Below are 16,937 nucleotides of genomic sequence, written 5' to 3' on the forward strand. Positions count from 1 at the left end.
ACTCCTTCCCTAAAATTCTTCTGTCTGAATACATAAAGTTTTATTTGAGTCTCTTCATTTACAGCACTGGACAAAGTTCACAGCTATTTATCTGACCACATGAGCATTTTCAAGACACATTGTTTGTCAAGATGCAGTGATCAATAAATATAAGTATCCTTCAAATCTTTGTGCCATCGTCTGCTGAAAGTCTCCATAAATTAAATGGCAAGGCTTGCAAAGCCCAAGTATGCACCACGTACAGACTTAAGGAGTCTGTTTTCAGAACAGACTACAAATGGATCATGCTGTCCTTTTTAAATGTGCTGTATCGCAGGATGAATTATTACATCTAAAATTACTGTACAAATTCTGTCTAGTCAGAATTTTTTCGAATGATCTGAAAACTCACATCAAAATAAGAAGCTATGTTTTGCTGTTTTCTGAAACAGTTTTTATAGCTCACACATACAGAAACCTAGTTATCAATACGGCAAGAACAGCCTATGCTGTTCACCAATGTATACATCACCAGCACAAAGAGAAAACTATGCCCATTATATCCTGGCCTGTTATGAGCAAAGGTGGGAACACAGAACAGGAAACGTGCGCAGTGTTAAATACTTGGGTTCTATGGTAAAAGTCCAGGAGAATTCTGCTACAATGTTAAGAAAAAAAACATTTAAATTAAATCAGATTTTATAGCTTCTCATTCAGATTTCTGTTCATGCACTTGAAGTGTTATGCTTACCTCAAAGAACTTCTGTATTACATAGTTTCCAAACACATCAGTCATCAACTGATATGCTGCTTGCAGAATCTCATTAAATACCATCTGGCGCTCAGCTGGAGTAGCTCGCTCTAGCTTTTGCTGTATAAATCTAAGTGCAAAAAAATTGTACATTACACTTCACATAAATAAAAGGAAAACCTCTCAAACAGTTTCAATGAGACACCTCAATATTCTAAAATAAATATTCAACATTTATAAAAGCTTACTAAAATGAAAGTAGTGCTTTTACATATAAAAGGAGGCACTTTAGTATAAAGATGCCTAAAGCCTTTCATTTGAAAAGGATTAAAGAATAACAATGTACAGCTGAAAAACAAATCTGCATTCCACATGCCAGACTGCATTTTGTTTTCTTAATCAATGCTTTTTTTATACTTAAATACTGAAGTTTAGAAGTTTAATTGTGAGACTATTCTGACACTAAAAACTTCTACAAGGAGCTAATAAATTTAAACTACTTTTATAATGAATTCTTTCATAGAAAGTAAAAATATCAGCGTAAGAGCATCTGTCCCAATTAACGGCATGTGTCATATTAAGATGATGACCAACTCATTAAAACATTTTATGTTAATACAACAACACCCAAGCAGTAAAACACTATCATTAACTTTACCATAATAATTACCTAGAACCATGCTGGTCTTGAGAAAATTCAACAATATGTCCAACAAGGTCTCTTAGTTGAAGATTAGGGAAACGATTATTTCTGAAATCTTCGAGTAATCGACTACGTCCAGAAGGCATAATATCAGACCTACTGTAACGAAGACGTGAAGGAGGGAAGAGCTGACTGGTGGAGCTAAAAAGACTGGAGGTACTCGCTGCACTGCGATACTTTGCTTCTGCTCCAGGTGCTGCAGAAATATAGCGACCACTACCATTTGTCAGTCCTCCTACAAGGAAGCAGTTCTGTCAGTAAAAGCCGTAAGGAAAATAAGCAACAATAAAATAAAAATGTACTAGAACTATGGATACTCTGGAGCCAAAGAAAACAAAACAGTGTTGTCTTGTTATTTATATTTACCTCATTTTGGCTGGAGGAGGTAGATAGCTTTATCTTCAAAGAAATAAAACCATTCTCCTCCTCACTTTTATTTTATATGAAGGGCAACCAGCAGAAGAAAACTCATTAGAAGAATATAATGGAACAGGTAAAGTGACCACCCATTCAGACCTACAGAAACCTTAGAATTAGGTGGGCCTTAATTTAGTGGGCAGATTTCCACTTCACAAACACAACTGACTTACATCCTTCTTAGTAATCTTGAAATTTGCCAATTGTTTCAAAATAGACCATGAAGTCTGAACTACCCTTCATTCCCTACTGAGGTACCTTTCTGTTGATTTAAAGCGTGATAGGGCATTTTTGGGGAGGCATGTGTTGTGCCTCTAGTCATGCTGTACCTGTTCTGCAGGAAATTAGATGACTTCAGCATCCCAGGCTTTCAATCCGGTACCTCTTGTAAGCACTAAATGTGTCAAATTTCAAAATGGTAACTAAGAATGCACTACTTATTTCTAAAACAACCAAAGATTTTAAACTGAAGTTCCTTCTAGAAACATATAGCCCTTTCCTTGCTGCGAATACATTCACTCTCACAATGCTTTGTCTTTCCTTGCTTTCTACGAACAGAATTGCCTTGCTTTGTTTAGCTCCTGCTCCTTTTGCTAGAGATCCCACCTATAACTATCATCATCTCACAGCCCCATGAATTTCTCACATACTACTCCCTAATCAGTTTATGTCATTCTGAACTTGCCCAAAAGGCCTTTCTCCCCGCCACTTTACAACAGGCAGCAATGATCATCATAAACAATGATGATTTTTCTAATCTAATGATTTTTAAAAGGAATACTACTATTATAACACAAGCAGAAATATTCAAAGGCACATTCCCACCTGAAAAAACTCAAGTCTGCTTCTGCAACAAGTATTAAACCAGAATTATTAGGGTATAAACTGGAAAAGGAAACATATTTTTAGTTTCCCCTCAAATTATCTAGAAAGTCACATACTAGTTGGAAGCCCTTTCAAGGTCAATAAAAGAAATATCTAAATTTGAATTTTTAAAACAAATTGCAGTATGTGCTGTTTGAATGGTGCTTTGTTACAAAATCAATTAAAAAAATAGCTGACAGTGCCCCAGCCAAGCCTTCTTTTGTTCCAAGTATTTACAAGGCCAGGCAAAAACAGTGTTACAGAGGGCTGGTAATATATTAATGGTCAGGTATCTTTTTCAAAAGGTCAATCTGAAATATCAGAATCTGAGATGTTAGTATTCTGCAAGACATATCAAGCATCATATTTATTGCATGGTATAGGATTATGCCTTAAAATAGAAATAATTAGTATTTATTTTATAATTAGTTTTGCAAAATTCAGTGGTAAGAATCAGCAAAGAATCAGTAAATACTTTAAGTCCCACAATACCTTTAAAAAAAAATCTGTGTTTTCTTTTTAATTAAAGCCTCTTAATTTTTCATAGCCAGAAAATTCAGGTTTCTTTAGCTATCGTTTTTAATTTCCATTGACAATCACTATTTCCAGAAAAAGACTGACAGTGACATAACAGACAAAGAAAAAAAAAAAGAAATCCAACATTCTGCAGGTGAAGCAGGATGCAGAGACTTTGGTTCTGCAGTGATTTTTCTTCTAGGAACAACCTTCTGAACAATGGAAAAACTATGCCTCTGAAAACATGGTATTTCTGATCTAAATTATTTAGATATATGAATGAAACCTTATCTTCCCTGTAAATGCAATGTAGTAACATTTAATGCCAGAAGAGGGCAGCAAAGCCCGTTTAAACGAAAACAGTAATAGGCTGCCTTTAAGTTATAACATTTGTGCATTACTTTACTTATCACATGCTCATTTCTGTGCCCAAAACTAACAGGGTAGTTTTGATAAGCTCACAAACTGCATAGGTCTAATTAGCATAAACAATCATGGAGCTGCACACATGAATCAGGAATTGTTTAAGCATGATGTTTTAAAAACTGAGCTTCCATGTCAGAATGAGATAAATGCAACAATTTAACTACTGGCTAAAGAAACTTGCTAGCCTTTAGCAAATACATTAAATTTATCTAATAAAACTGCATGTATATACTTCACACTCAAGAGCCTCAAGTCTTTCTTCAATTCAATTTGGGAAACTATCCCTTTTCTAAGGCTTGTAAGAAAATCATGCTGCAACTGGGAGACTCCTGTTTAGCCTGTGAAACTATTTAAGTTGATCGTGTTAAGCTTGATCATAATATGGGACTGCTGAAAATATATCCATTGTGCCTAGAACCACTTTTCACACTTCAAAATCACATACAAAGCTTAAGCTTGTATAAAGCTGGATAGCATAAAAACAGTGATTTGATGGGTACTTAGCTTTTCTTCTGAGGTAAACTTTTATTACAGCAGCAGTACAATAATTCAGTGATAATTTAGCAGATTAAAAATAAAGCCCCCAGAATAAAAGCATGTTGTCACAGGTACTTATTAGATACAGATATACTCTCGTATATCACAATGGACTATTTTCTTAAATATTATACTCCCATGAAATTCTCAGTCCAAAAACATTAAAGCATTACTATGGACATTAAGGACACCTGGTCTCCTCCTCCTGAAAACTTTTACTGTTAAGAGCTTAGAAATGAACAACTGGAATCTGAACTGCAGTTTTAAAAATCCTCCTGGTTAGCCTACCACATCAGCTGTGTTCCTCAAGAACTCAGAAAACTTTTACAGATTCTGATTCCAAACCAGAAAGGTAATAGACCGGTCCTCACAAGTGATTTGGGCAAACAATTCATACCCTTTTGCTTTATTCAGTAAAGCACCTAGTCTAAACTTTTCTGCAAAAGCTCAAATTTTAAAAGACTGCTCTCAGGAATCGGTATAATCACACAGTTACAAACCACTGCAGAGTGAAGCGCAGTTTATCTAACTACTGCTGTGAAGAATGATCATATTTATCACTTCTGATCTCATAAAAGGGAGATCGCCAGCGCAGTGAATAATACTAAGTTGTTTTACAGTTTAATTCAACCTGACACCCTGTGGCTAGTCCACGGGGAAGAAAAAACACAGAAGTGTAAAGGTGATATAGGCCATCTACAACAGAGCCTTAGCAAGTTTTAAGGAGACAAAGCACATTAAATTACTAACTCCTTAACTGGGATAACAGATGTATTTAACATAAAGGAGAACGTGACAAAAAATTAAAAACCAGATTAAGGCAAATTAATTTTTATAGCATTAGTCTGTTAGTACTTATTACTGAAGTATCTGTTCAGGACTTTGAGACATAAAACAGATTTACTTCAAAATAACTGTTGTTTAAATCCAGTTAGCAACCTTATTTTCTAGTAAAATATGTGTAGTGTTAAACCATTAATTTCTACAAAATGTTTGTATGTTTGTACAAAAACAGCTCTATCTCATCCCTCAGCTAAAATAAGCATTTCATCTTCACAAGGGAAATAGAAAAAGGACTCTATACAGACATACGTGTGTGTGTATACACATACATATATGTATGCACACACATACACATATATGTATGTATGTATAAAATGAATTAATTCAAGTGCTTCTTATGCCTGGTTTACAGAAGTCCTACAGAGTAGGTACACAGCAGAGGCAACACAAGGTTCCCCATACTGCCTTGCCAAGGGGCCTTGAGACTCTTACCCAGAATGACCAATTCTTAAGATAAAAGAGCAGCCTGAACTATTAGCAAGCTTTGCTTGGAAAGCACAGACAGACGATAATTACCTCCCAAAAGCCCAGATTTTAAAATCCTATTCTAGAACACTGAAAATGCTGCAATGTACCATCCAACAAAACGTAAGCACTGCCAATCGAAAAGGAATTTTTATGACAGAGGAAAAATGCTTTTATTTCATCTTTTTATCCCTGGGAGTGAAAGGGTAGTTCAAATTCATGACCTTGCTGCTCCAACTGACTACAGTAAAGGAGCAGTTACAAACTGACAAATCCCTTCAGGTACAGAAAAACTGACACTAGGACATAAAGTAATTAGTGCATTCCTATTTTAGGATGTTGGAGAAGAATTTGTGAGAATATATTAAAAACAGTAAAATATCATGAATTTCTTGTAGAAGGGAAATTGGTCTTTTAAGCTACAAATCGCAGCAGTGTCTGACAAAGGGGTTATAAAACCATGCACCCTTCCCTAGTATTGTGCTCTACTAGTCAGGTGGCTGAAACAGGAGCAACCGAGTTTGATGCCCATTTTGAAATAGGAGTTAAACTTAGCTGAACCTGTTGATATAAGCAGGCAGAACAGTAACAGCTTTGAAGGTGGAGGAAAGCTGCATTTGACAGGCATTATCAGAATACCAATGGAAACTGCACGCAGACATGAACTTCAAAGAGTTGTTCTACTCTGAAAAGTGACTATATAAGAATCATACCTTTCTTAAAATATACTCCCAGTTTGTATTCAGGTGTATACTACATGGTAAGAAAGCTTTGCCTTTTCTATTTTTTGTAACTGAGGAAAAAACCCAAAACCTTCTAATAGCAGTTGATGAACACACCAGAATAAATTTAACAGAACAATTAACTGCAGAAATACATTCTTCAACATTTTGTGATGGTGTACCTCACATGTAATTGTGCAAAAATATAAAAGGGCAGAGTGTGGGAGATTAAAAAAAATATACTGGATTTTTGTGAAGGCCAAAATACGAAAAGCTTCAATTTCCAAATTCCAGATCGATTTGGTAAGGTAGCAATAAGTTTACCAGTAAACGGAGTCCACTTCTTGTGGAAGATCAAGAGGCAGTGAGCATGGAAGCCAACAGTGTTGTCATTTTTCAGAGTACAACTGTCCATTCTGGCCTTTACACACTGATTTAGTAGATGATTTTAACAAACTATTATGCTTAGTTCACACTGCCAAACAGTCTAGAATAGATTAAAATCAGTATTTAACAATTTCTGCTGATAGGGGTAAACCTTTATACTGATCGCAGCTTATTTTCTCAGAATTGGAAAGCCTTTTATTTAGCATTTAATTAAATGTAATGCAACACAAAACTTTTTTTTTTTTTTTTTTTTTTTAAGATAATGCCTTCCAAAATTTGGTTTAAGTATAGTTTTCAATAATATGAAAACTATTATGAAAGTACTTTGAAAAGAAAGAAAGAAAAAGATTTCCATGATAACCCCATTGTCAGATGTTCAGAACTTTCTCAAAAGCCTCCATTTGGGCTGAAACTTTCCATGCTTGGTCTCAGCCCAAAGGTGCACTTTGTAGACCTGAAAAAGGAAAAAAGGTAAGTAAAAAAAAATAAAATGTGCTGAAACATCCCCCTGCCCAGTTTTACTTCGGGTATTCAGCACATAACCATGACGGGGATACTGAACTGTAAATGTAATATATTTAAATTACTTTTAACATCATTATATACATCACTCACACATTTCCCACTTTAAAAAAGTGTATTTAGGTAGGCTTTCGGTCTTTTTTTTTTAATTTGTACTAAACAAAAGTATGGGGGATTAAGTTGCCTACTACATGCACAAAGTGTGCACTGAAGACTTACTGAAGCAACAGGCAACTCAATCTCATAATTACATCCAGTTTCATTGTATAACTTTAGCATCCCAATTTAACAACCACAAATATTATCAGTGAAAAAAGGGAAAGTTTATCAAGTAACCTCAGATTAGAGGCATTCTCCTCTAAATAAACTGTAGGCTGTGGTGTGGTTTCTTCAGTTTTTTTTTTTTTTTTTTTAAGATTGAGCTACCATGTCAACCAACTGGTTCAAAAATGTCTAAAATATTACTGACAATATGCCTTAAAAAATACACCTGATAATAGAGAGCCACCACTGACAAAGCCATTGCTACTATTTTCATAAATGCATTTTGTTTTCCTCCACCAACCCGGTGGTTAATTTTGTCATCCTGGCAAAGCATCTGGGCCGTAAGACAGTAGGTTTACTGATTCAAAATCACCCTTCAATATACTGTATTGAGAGCTTTGCTCACTTTTCTACTTCTGTCATAGTAAGGGGCAGTAGTGAAAGTTACTCAACTGTTAAACAAAATTTCATCTTAAAATATCCTTAATAAAAGTGGTAATACACTGAAGTATAAGCAAAAATAATGCACCTTTGCTTGTCACGTAACAGAAAGTAACATAACACAAAAAGGAGCGATAAGTCTTACTGGGCTCTCTATCGGGCCACTTTCAGGGAAGAAAAATCAATTGTTGGCCCGATACTGAAAAATGTTGAGTGCCCTCCACTGTCAAATCAATGAGAATTTTAGTGTGCTCTCCAGCTTTCAGGAACTGGCCCACTTACTCACAAAACTGTTTTAACAGCAAAGGTAATGTGACATCTCTTATGCAACATATATTTTACACATAGAAATACATACACACATACAAACAAAAAGTGTTTTTTTGTTTTTTTTTTGTTTTTGTTTTTTTTTTTTACCTAAATGCAAACTGGATGAGGATCCATGTGATGAAAGTGATGGCGGTGGCGTAAGTGAATGTCCTGGAGTTTGGCTTGGCAGAGGCATGCCTATTGGACTTGGAGAGGAGGAAAATCCCAGACTATTGTAAAATGGCTGCCCTATGGGTGCTAGGCTGCTACTAGATCTTTTGTACAAGTCAGAGCTAGTAGATAGAGAATCTCTCCTTGTGGCACTACTACTTGCAGAACTGCCAACTGAAGAAGAAATAAAAAGACCCTAATTACACACAGTGTCAACTGAATAAAACCTATCCCCAACTACAGCTGGGCAATAACAGATGCGATCACAATAATTACAGCAATCGTTACGACAAAGACAATTACTGTGATAACCACACATGCTTTTAAGTAAATCTAAGTGGGTATAAACATTCCACTAATAAGTAATTTAATCAATGCCTGTGTCTTTCAACATTTCATTCTAGACTTCTCACTGTAATATTGTTGTACTCTGTTTTAATAGCCTGGCTTCAGGCTTTGGGACAAGTAAGAATCTTACGAAATTATAGATTACACTGTCACTTTATATAACAAATGGTTCTAAAAAATATTCCCACTAAACTCTTCAAGAAAAGAGTTTTCCACCAGAAATTATTAGTCAGACAGTGATACATGATTTCAGGTAAAAGGCTAGAGACAACATGTATATTTTTGGCTTAAGAGTTCAGAAAATTATCTATGTTACTGTTCAGCTGTTTCTGAACTTCCTCTTGTTTGCGTATCCCTCACCTGTAGGAAAAAAATGACTACTTAAAATTCTCTGATAATTATGGTTTTCAAAGAAGTGTTTGGAAAGATGTTATAAAGTGGGAGTAGGATAAGAAGAGGATGAAGAGCACAGCAGAGCAAGGAAAATTAAGGTGAAAAACTAGAAACGTAACTTTACTACTACCAGTATTTCTGAAAAACAAATTAAAGACTAGACACTTAAACTAACAGAGTATTAGTGAAGGACTGGTTATCCTGCACAGCATCATTCAGCAGGGCGATGAACAGTCTAGGATAAATCAGGAGAACAACAAAGCTTTAGGAAATGTTAAATTCTAGTATCTGTTGCATACTAGTGAAATATTAAACTAGATTGCCTATTTTAACACTGGAACATTTTTATTATATTCATGAACACAACCAAGATTATGGATACTTTGATAATATAAAGCTTCTTTTTAAGCTGAATTTGAAAATTTGATTTCTGTTTCAACTTAAAAAGGAAAAGGTAAAAATTCATACTTCCATAACCTTTACCTTCTCAGGTACCTTCTTGCTACTGTGGACAGCATGGCCCAATATAAAGGTTGCCTGTTGCTTCCCATTTTAAGATCTTAGTTTGTTTTCTCATAACATCAGCAACTTGATTAACATTTTTCATGGCAGGCACCTGCTCAGGACATATTTTTGGAAAAACAAGTTCAGCCAAAACAATACAGCTGTTTCACAGAACCAGGCAAGCAAAGATGCTTTACCCTTACCAAAATAAGCCAGAAACCTATTATTTGAGAAATTAATGCTGTCATGTACTCAGAACACTGTACTAGCAACAGGGGACCTTTATTTAAGGTACCCTCACACTGTCTATTTGGTTGAGCTAGAATTCTTAGCAAAAAATCACAGTACATACAAATTCAGCAGAAACCTGCTACGGAGTCACAGCTGAAAACTCTGAAACTTCTGTCCATACATGACATGTCTGAGATGGCTGAAAAAGCTTTTCCCTACAACTGCACTTCTAGGCTTCTGTACATCATTCCAAAAGTGGACTCTAAAACTCCTGCCCAAGATCCCATCTTGTGTTCTCGATGTCCATCAGGCAGTGTGGTAAGGAAGCTATCTACTGTGAATGCAGAGGGCACAAAAGCCAAACACAAGAAATAGACCAAAAAAGGAAACCAGAACTGGGTGGAGAGTAAAGTCAGACAAAGGAGCCAACAAGGAGACTGCAAGAGAACTGGCAAGGAATTTCAAAACCAGTGGGACTGAGGGTGAAAAAGAAAGCAGATCTGATGGAAAGCTGTAGAAGGTGTATGCAACAGTGGGGCAAAGAGACTAGAATAGTAAGCTGATGATGGTAATATCACACAGTATAAGCCAGAAATGGAAACAAACTGGGGGGGGGGGGAATGCTGGGGGGAGAAGATAGATGTTGCCTGGAACTGGGAAGGAGGACATACTAGAGGAGAAGCCAGGAGGAAAGATACTGGACTAACTAGGCAAGGAGATTAAGAAATAAGAAGAGCAAATTAAAGCAACAGTTAAAGGAAGTCTCACCATTTGAGACTAGTTTTACAGGTTCTGGCTCAGCTGATAAACCACATGAACATTAGTTAACACAATACTACTGACTACTTACAGATTGTTATTTTTCCAGCTGTTTTAAGCTAAACAAACTTTAGCTTTCTTTAGGGTTTCTTATTCAATTGAATTTCTGCAGCTTAACAAGTTACCATGAACCAGCTGAGCTGCATTTTCACTAAGCTCACAAAAAAAAAAGCCACAGAAGATAACTGAATTAGCTTATCCCTCTTCACCRTTCTCTAAGCTAATGCAATTGCTTTGCATTTGTCACAAGCCAAAAGTTGGCTTGTAAAGCTGCTGTAGTTCATCTAATTCTCAGTTACCTGTTAAGCTGCAGTAACCTATTACGTACCTAAATCTTTAAGCAGAGCGTGTATAACTTTATAATAAGATAGCAAAGGACTGTAAAATGCATAGTTATTTATATTGTATGTTTACCTGTTTCTGTTTTCTACTTTGTTGTTCATCCTTTCAGCTAGAACATGCTAACTTTTGCATTTTTTGCAAAGCTACTTTTTATTTCCCTGCAGCAACTGAAAACATTAACAATGTTTAAGGGCAAGATCTGTATTTCTGTCTGTCAGTCTTCACGGATGTATTTTAAATGAAATTCAACCCTTACACCATACTGAGGAGAGTCACAAAGAAGCCAAAACTTTGGCAAACCAAAAATTAAACTTATTTTTAATTTGTCTCAATGTGCATTAACATCATTTTATAAGTACTCATCTGTGTAATGCAGTTCATATATATGTACAGTTCACGAGCTTACTTTTTTTTTTTTTTTTAATCAGGAAGCATATTTTTAAATGGCTTTAAGGCAAGTACAATTCATACTTGGCAGAAGGGCACTTTCAATATACTTGTACTCCAATAATACTACTAAAAATACTTTAGGTTTAGATAGCACCTTTCATCAGCACTTCTCAAACTGCAAAAGCACAGGCTTCCTGCTTCCCTGTGGAAAATACCATGCTAACTATATCACCTAGGATACTGCTGCAAGATTTCAGTATTTGCTGTCTATGCTGAGGGCTTTGGGCAAAGCTCTGGAGCTGACCTTTGCTATAAGAAAAAGGTTTCATCTCCTGACCACAAAAGTGTGCCAGAAAGGACTAATCTGCTTCTCAGTAAGTAGATACACAATTAAAATTTGTATTGTTTGGATGCCTTTTTGATAACACTGAATAAGGAGTTGTATGTTTTAAAAATTCTCTAGAGATTTGAATGGATGCATATATACTTGTGATCACTATCTGTCAATGAAATGAAACTGTATCTAGAACAAAACAGCTGCTAACAGTTCACTGAGAGCCTATAAGCAGTTCAGGACAAACCTATATTACAAAATACAGCACCTGGAAAGCACAATTAAGTTGTAAAAATTCACCTGCTGTAGTACTATGGGAAATTATTAGGAATCCCCTACACAACTGAGCAGCCTCTACTTCTTTTCTTTTTTAAATTAAAGATATGTTTAGAATCTCCTAATCCACTCCAAACATGGATATTATAGAAGACCAGTGTAAAACTTGGTTCTGGACTTCCTTGCATTCAATTTTGTTAACATAAATCATTTTGCAGATTATTTGGTGAAAAATAATACTGAGAAAAATCTCTTTGTTGGTATGCAGTTTATCTGATGCCACTGTTCACCTTCACTTAGTCACCAAGTGAAAGGTATTATACTTTAACACTGAAGGGCATTTTTTTTTCCTTTTTTTCATATACTAAGCTGTCTTGTAATAACCTCCACTTGGGAAATTTCCCTCAACATTTATTTCCTGTGGGGCATTTTACTTTAAAAAGAATACTGTTACAGTACATAAAATTTCCCCCCATTTCTATCCATCTGCAAGATGCATAAGATTGTAAATATGCTCCACTGATCCTATTTCAAAAAAACAAAAACAAATTAATAAGCAATTCAGTGCTGTAACTTATGGATTAATAGTCAATATTCTTCAGAAAAGGTATTTCACTTCCCTTAATAACATTTGACCTGCAATACAGGAAAACCTACCTTGTGTATTTAAAAATTGTGAGACTAGGAAATAATTAAAAAAAAAATTTCTGCTGTAAACCAGAAACATGATGGCAACATACTGTATTTTTTTTAATTTTTTTTTTAAACAAACAGGTAGATAAAATTTGGGAGCATCTGTTGCAATAATTTGAGGTCCCAAACTTGTTCAGAACTAGTTATGCTTAATTGTATCTCAAGATTGAACCTACTGAAATAAACAAGGGCAATTCTTGGGTATTAAAGTCTGTCCAGGGTCACAGCCTGTTCTTTAAAGAAAAGTTATGAAAGAAAAACTACAATATTAGATGATATTTAGTTTGTCACATATTATTTCACTTTTTTAAAAAAAAACAATTTATAAGTTTTCCTGACATGGGAACTACAACAAAAGTATGTATATATCAAAAGTAATCAATTGTTATTTTAACACAAAATGCCTGAAAAAAAATTAAAAAAAAAAGAAGACGACAAACTTACTAAAAAAATAAATAAATCAAAGTCCTGGGACAAAGTATAGTGCTCAGTATGGAAAAATATTTTGGAGATGTTTATGACTACAGGGTATTCTTTAAAAATTTGTCTTTTATACAGAGGCCAAGTGAATTTAAAAAGCCTTTGGTTCTTCCCCCTATATACTTGAATAATCTGTTTTCTGTTTTGGAAATGTATATGTCTATAATGTGTCTGGCTACAGATACATTTTTCTCCTTTACATACCAGTCTCTCAGAATTTCCTCACTATATTAGCAACCTACCTGATGAGCCAAATCCACCAAGTGCAGAGCCGATAGCTGCTCCTAGAGAGCTGCTACTTCCAAAGCCAAGAGATGTGCTTCCTGGTTGGCCAGGACCATGTGAAAAAAGGGAACTGCTCTGGGAGTTATTGGTCAAAGAGTTACTGCCGTAAAATGAATTGGACTGTAGGCTGCTATTTGTTTGCTGTTGTTGTTGTGGCTGGGCACCAAGTGGCCGAAATAGACCGTTCGTGGCTCCCGCAAGATTGTTTGCTGTTCCTCCAGCTGAAGCAGCTGCAGCTGTAAAACACATGTTTTCAACCATCATAATCAGTCTCAAACATTTCTGACTGAAAATGGACTATTCAGATCTAAATCTTATTTTCATGAATCTCTCTTAAACAAGTAGAAATGCACATATTAACAGACTAAAAGAGACTCTATAATACTACACAGTCTTAATTATCCAAGGAAAAAATGAAGACAACAACATGTTGTAGGCTAATCAAGGCTATAGAATAGTTTATGCAACTGAGGGAATTTTCAGTGTAAACATAAGACATTACTGTTTGCTGAACTGTTCTTTGATATTCAAAGTTGTGATAGCAGAGTTACAGCTAACATTTGTTCAGTTATCTTCATCTACTAATGTCAAAAGTGAGTTCTGGATAGAGTAAGAAGCTTATGGATTAACTTAAAATCTAATTTTCTGAACTGATTAGTACCAGACTCTATAACTAAAAGAGAAAAAAAAAAAAGCTATAAATTTTTGATATAACTAGTTCTCCTCTTCTGCTATCTGTTCTGTATTTCTCTCCTTGCYATACTTTTCAAGAGAAAATACTTTGATGAAAAAAGCATAGTAAGGCCTCAAAGCACTCCATCTTCTGCCAGCCGAAGCAATGAAATGATGCTTCCTAAAGGACACCATTTGGGGGACTGATGGGAAGTGCATGTATATGCACGGGGAGAGGAAAGGGGAAAATGTTAATATCTGACAAGCAACAGCATTTGCAGAAACATGCCTGTATGTGTATGGGGTGGGGGAAGACAGTAAGTCTGAATTAAAAAAAGGAAAGATGCATCTCTGAAAAACAGCAGTGCCTCTCAGAGAAAGGGAGGCAAGAGAATAAGAAAGATGTATGGTACATCCTTCAAACCTGGAAACCTTCACAGGATGAGTAAAAAAACATATGAATAATATATTAATCAACTAAGATTAGTGTTAAGATTCAATATAGAAGCAGAAAACTCTCCATGGAAGATCAAATACTTACCTGCTTGTGCTGCTGCAGAACTGATTATAACAGGAGTTGAGGCCACCAATCTGACTGGTGCTCCAAGGCCAGTTCTTGCTCCAGGGCCTACTACTAAGGCACCAGTCTGATCATAATAGGCAGTGGGAGCTAGTACTTGATAGCCTACGCAACATAAAATACAAGAGTTAGTAGTACAAACTATTCTAAAGTAGTCAGCATTTCTTCTCTTCTTGAAATATTATGACAATGAGCTACAAAGGGGGGAAAAAGTGTTTCTGCCATAGTGCCTTAGAATGTCAACTGGACATCAAAAGGAAGAACTAGCAAAAATCTTAAAATAGCGTCACAAAGTCTTATTTAGGAATGCTTCCGCTGATTTTTTTAGAACTGGAAGAACAGCAAAATTTAGAAGTCTAAAGTTGAATTTTATCTTCAAAGTTAATAAAGCAAATTTCCAATACCAAAATTTAAAAGGTAAAGGAACAACACAATTGGTCATATCTAAATTATCAAATCAGCTTCATCTAGCAATTTAAAATATTTTACATTTATTTCATATACAAAGGAGTACAAGAGAATAAGTGTTGAAATCTATATAATTAAAGAGCTGAATTAAATGGAAGTTTGACAATTCCACACATTCTCTGGCTAAATTACATTTAAAATCCATCTACAAAAATACATTAAGAAAGGAGTGCTCTGAGTCTACATAGAAATACTCAGACCAGAACAAAAATGATCCAGTCCCAGGCAGTTTCACAGAAAACAGATTGTAATCCAAGTATAATTTCAGTCAATTTTGACAGTTATRTCTTGGAACTGGGGGGAGAAAGAGGAACTGAAAAAGGAAGAAAAGCAAGCAGTAGGAAGTAAAACAGGCCACAAGACATGAATGAACAAGAGCAAAAGATACAAAATGAGCAAAACAAAAATGTATTTATATAGGAAAAGAGCTAAAGAAGTAACTGTAAGGCTCTGCTATAATGACATGGGAGAACTGGAATAAGAATCTCTAAATGGAAGAGAAGAGCTGGAACCTTTAAATGGAAGAGCAGCTCCCTTCCTAAGAAAGGGAGCTGTCAATAGAAAGATAAAACTGTCTAATGTTTAGGTTGACTACTGCTAAAATACAAAAAAACACAAACAAAATAACAAACAAAAAATCAAGATAATTTCAATGTTCCTCCCATGTTCAAATATATACTAATGCTATTTTTAAAAAGCCAAAATTGCAAAAATCATACAAACACCTATTTTAGTAAATGTTAAAATCAAGATTTTGCATCAGTCTCCATGTATGTTCATCACTAGGTCCACTAGAGGACAAAACTGCTCCAGTTCTCTTTGATCCAGATATAAATCTGGACACAAAGGCCATGGGCTGTAATTCCAGGCTTAATCACCAGGTTCCCAAGTCATATTCTTTCCTTTTCAATTTCTACTACAAGCTGTGAACTCTCTTCTGCCCAGGTATCTWGCATCAAAAACAAAGCTGGTAGCACCAGCAGCCTACAGCCTGGTGGATATGGTACTCTGCAAAGAAGCTGGAGATGCAGGCCTGAATTCTCTTATATGCTAAGAAAAAACTGGAGAGGAATGATGGAAATCTAGAACCCTGTGTTCAGTTCCAGGTTCTGGAGATGAATGGACTTGTCTTGCTTATGAAAACTTGTCATTACTATAATTCCAAATCTGTTCTCACTGCTCACTACTTATTTTGCATCCCAGCAGCTTCTACCTTCTCCTTCCCAACATCACCATAGGAAAAAAAGTCTTTCTACATAAAGTTCATCTGAAAGTTTGGCTAGTTAGAATAACCAAAAAAGGGTCTTATGATAGACTTGATTAAGAAACTGGCACTGCCAGTTCCACCTATAAACTGTGCCGTGCTGCTTCACTACCTTCACCACTAAGACCGCTACTTTCACAAGCTAGGGAAAGGTGAGGCTGACTGCTCTCTGCTTTACTGAAGTTCTGTAAAGAATACAGAATAGAGTATTAGAAGATTATGTGACACAGTAGGAAAACTCTTTAAAATACCATATACATTAGCAATGTTTAATTACTAGCACCTGTATCACCTCTAATGTTACTCATAGCTCATCCAAATGATTACATCTTGTTGGTCCTTTCATTTGTTACCGCTGTATCCTATAAAACCACTTTTTCAGAACTGGGAAGCAGCTAATACTTACCAGTAATTGCTCTGTCCAACTACCCTCTTCAGATGTTCAAACACACGGATAATGCTATAGCTATAATACGATCATATATTTGCACCCCTTGTGCTCATCTGAAACCAATACACAACATTTTATATAACTTCAGGC

At 35.5% G+C, this 16,937-nt stretch overlaps 1 protein-coding gene across 11 annotated transcripts in view; it reads right to left on the minus strand.

Annotated features, from left to right (window-relative positions):
- The window catches only part of PUM2 (pumilio RNA binding family member 2), a 71,683-nt gene that overhangs the window by 10,689 nt on the left and 44,057 nt on the right, over window positions 1–16,937 (minus strand). For 9 of the 11 annotated variants that reach the window (XM_026066811.1, XM_026066773.1, XM_026066796.1 and 6 more), the window contains 5 exons: window positions 14,626–14,769; window positions 13,370–13,648; window positions 8,255–8,491; window positions 1,401–1,668; window positions 731–860 (listed from right to left, as the gene is read on the minus strand). In XM_026066811.1, coding sequence (XP_025922596.1) covers window positions 731–860; window positions 1,401–1,668; window positions 8,255–8,491; window positions 13,370–13,648; window positions 14,626–14,769 — 1,058 coding nt within the window. The remainder of the gene's footprint in view (window positions 1–730; window positions 861–1,400; window positions 1,669–8,254; window positions 8,492–13,369; window positions 13,649–14,625; window positions 14,770–16,937) is intronic. The other 2 variants (XM_026066781.1, XM_026066789.1) reach the window with 1 other exon arrangement.

The sequence above is a fragment of the Apteryx rowi genome, unplaced genomic scaffold (assembly GCF_003343035.1).
Source record: "Apteryx rowi isolate R43461 unplaced genomic scaffold, aptRow1 scaffold_1032, whole genome shotgun sequence".
Taxonomy (NCBI): Eukaryota; Metazoa; Chordata; class Aves; order Apterygiformes; family Apterygidae; genus Apteryx; species Apteryx rowi.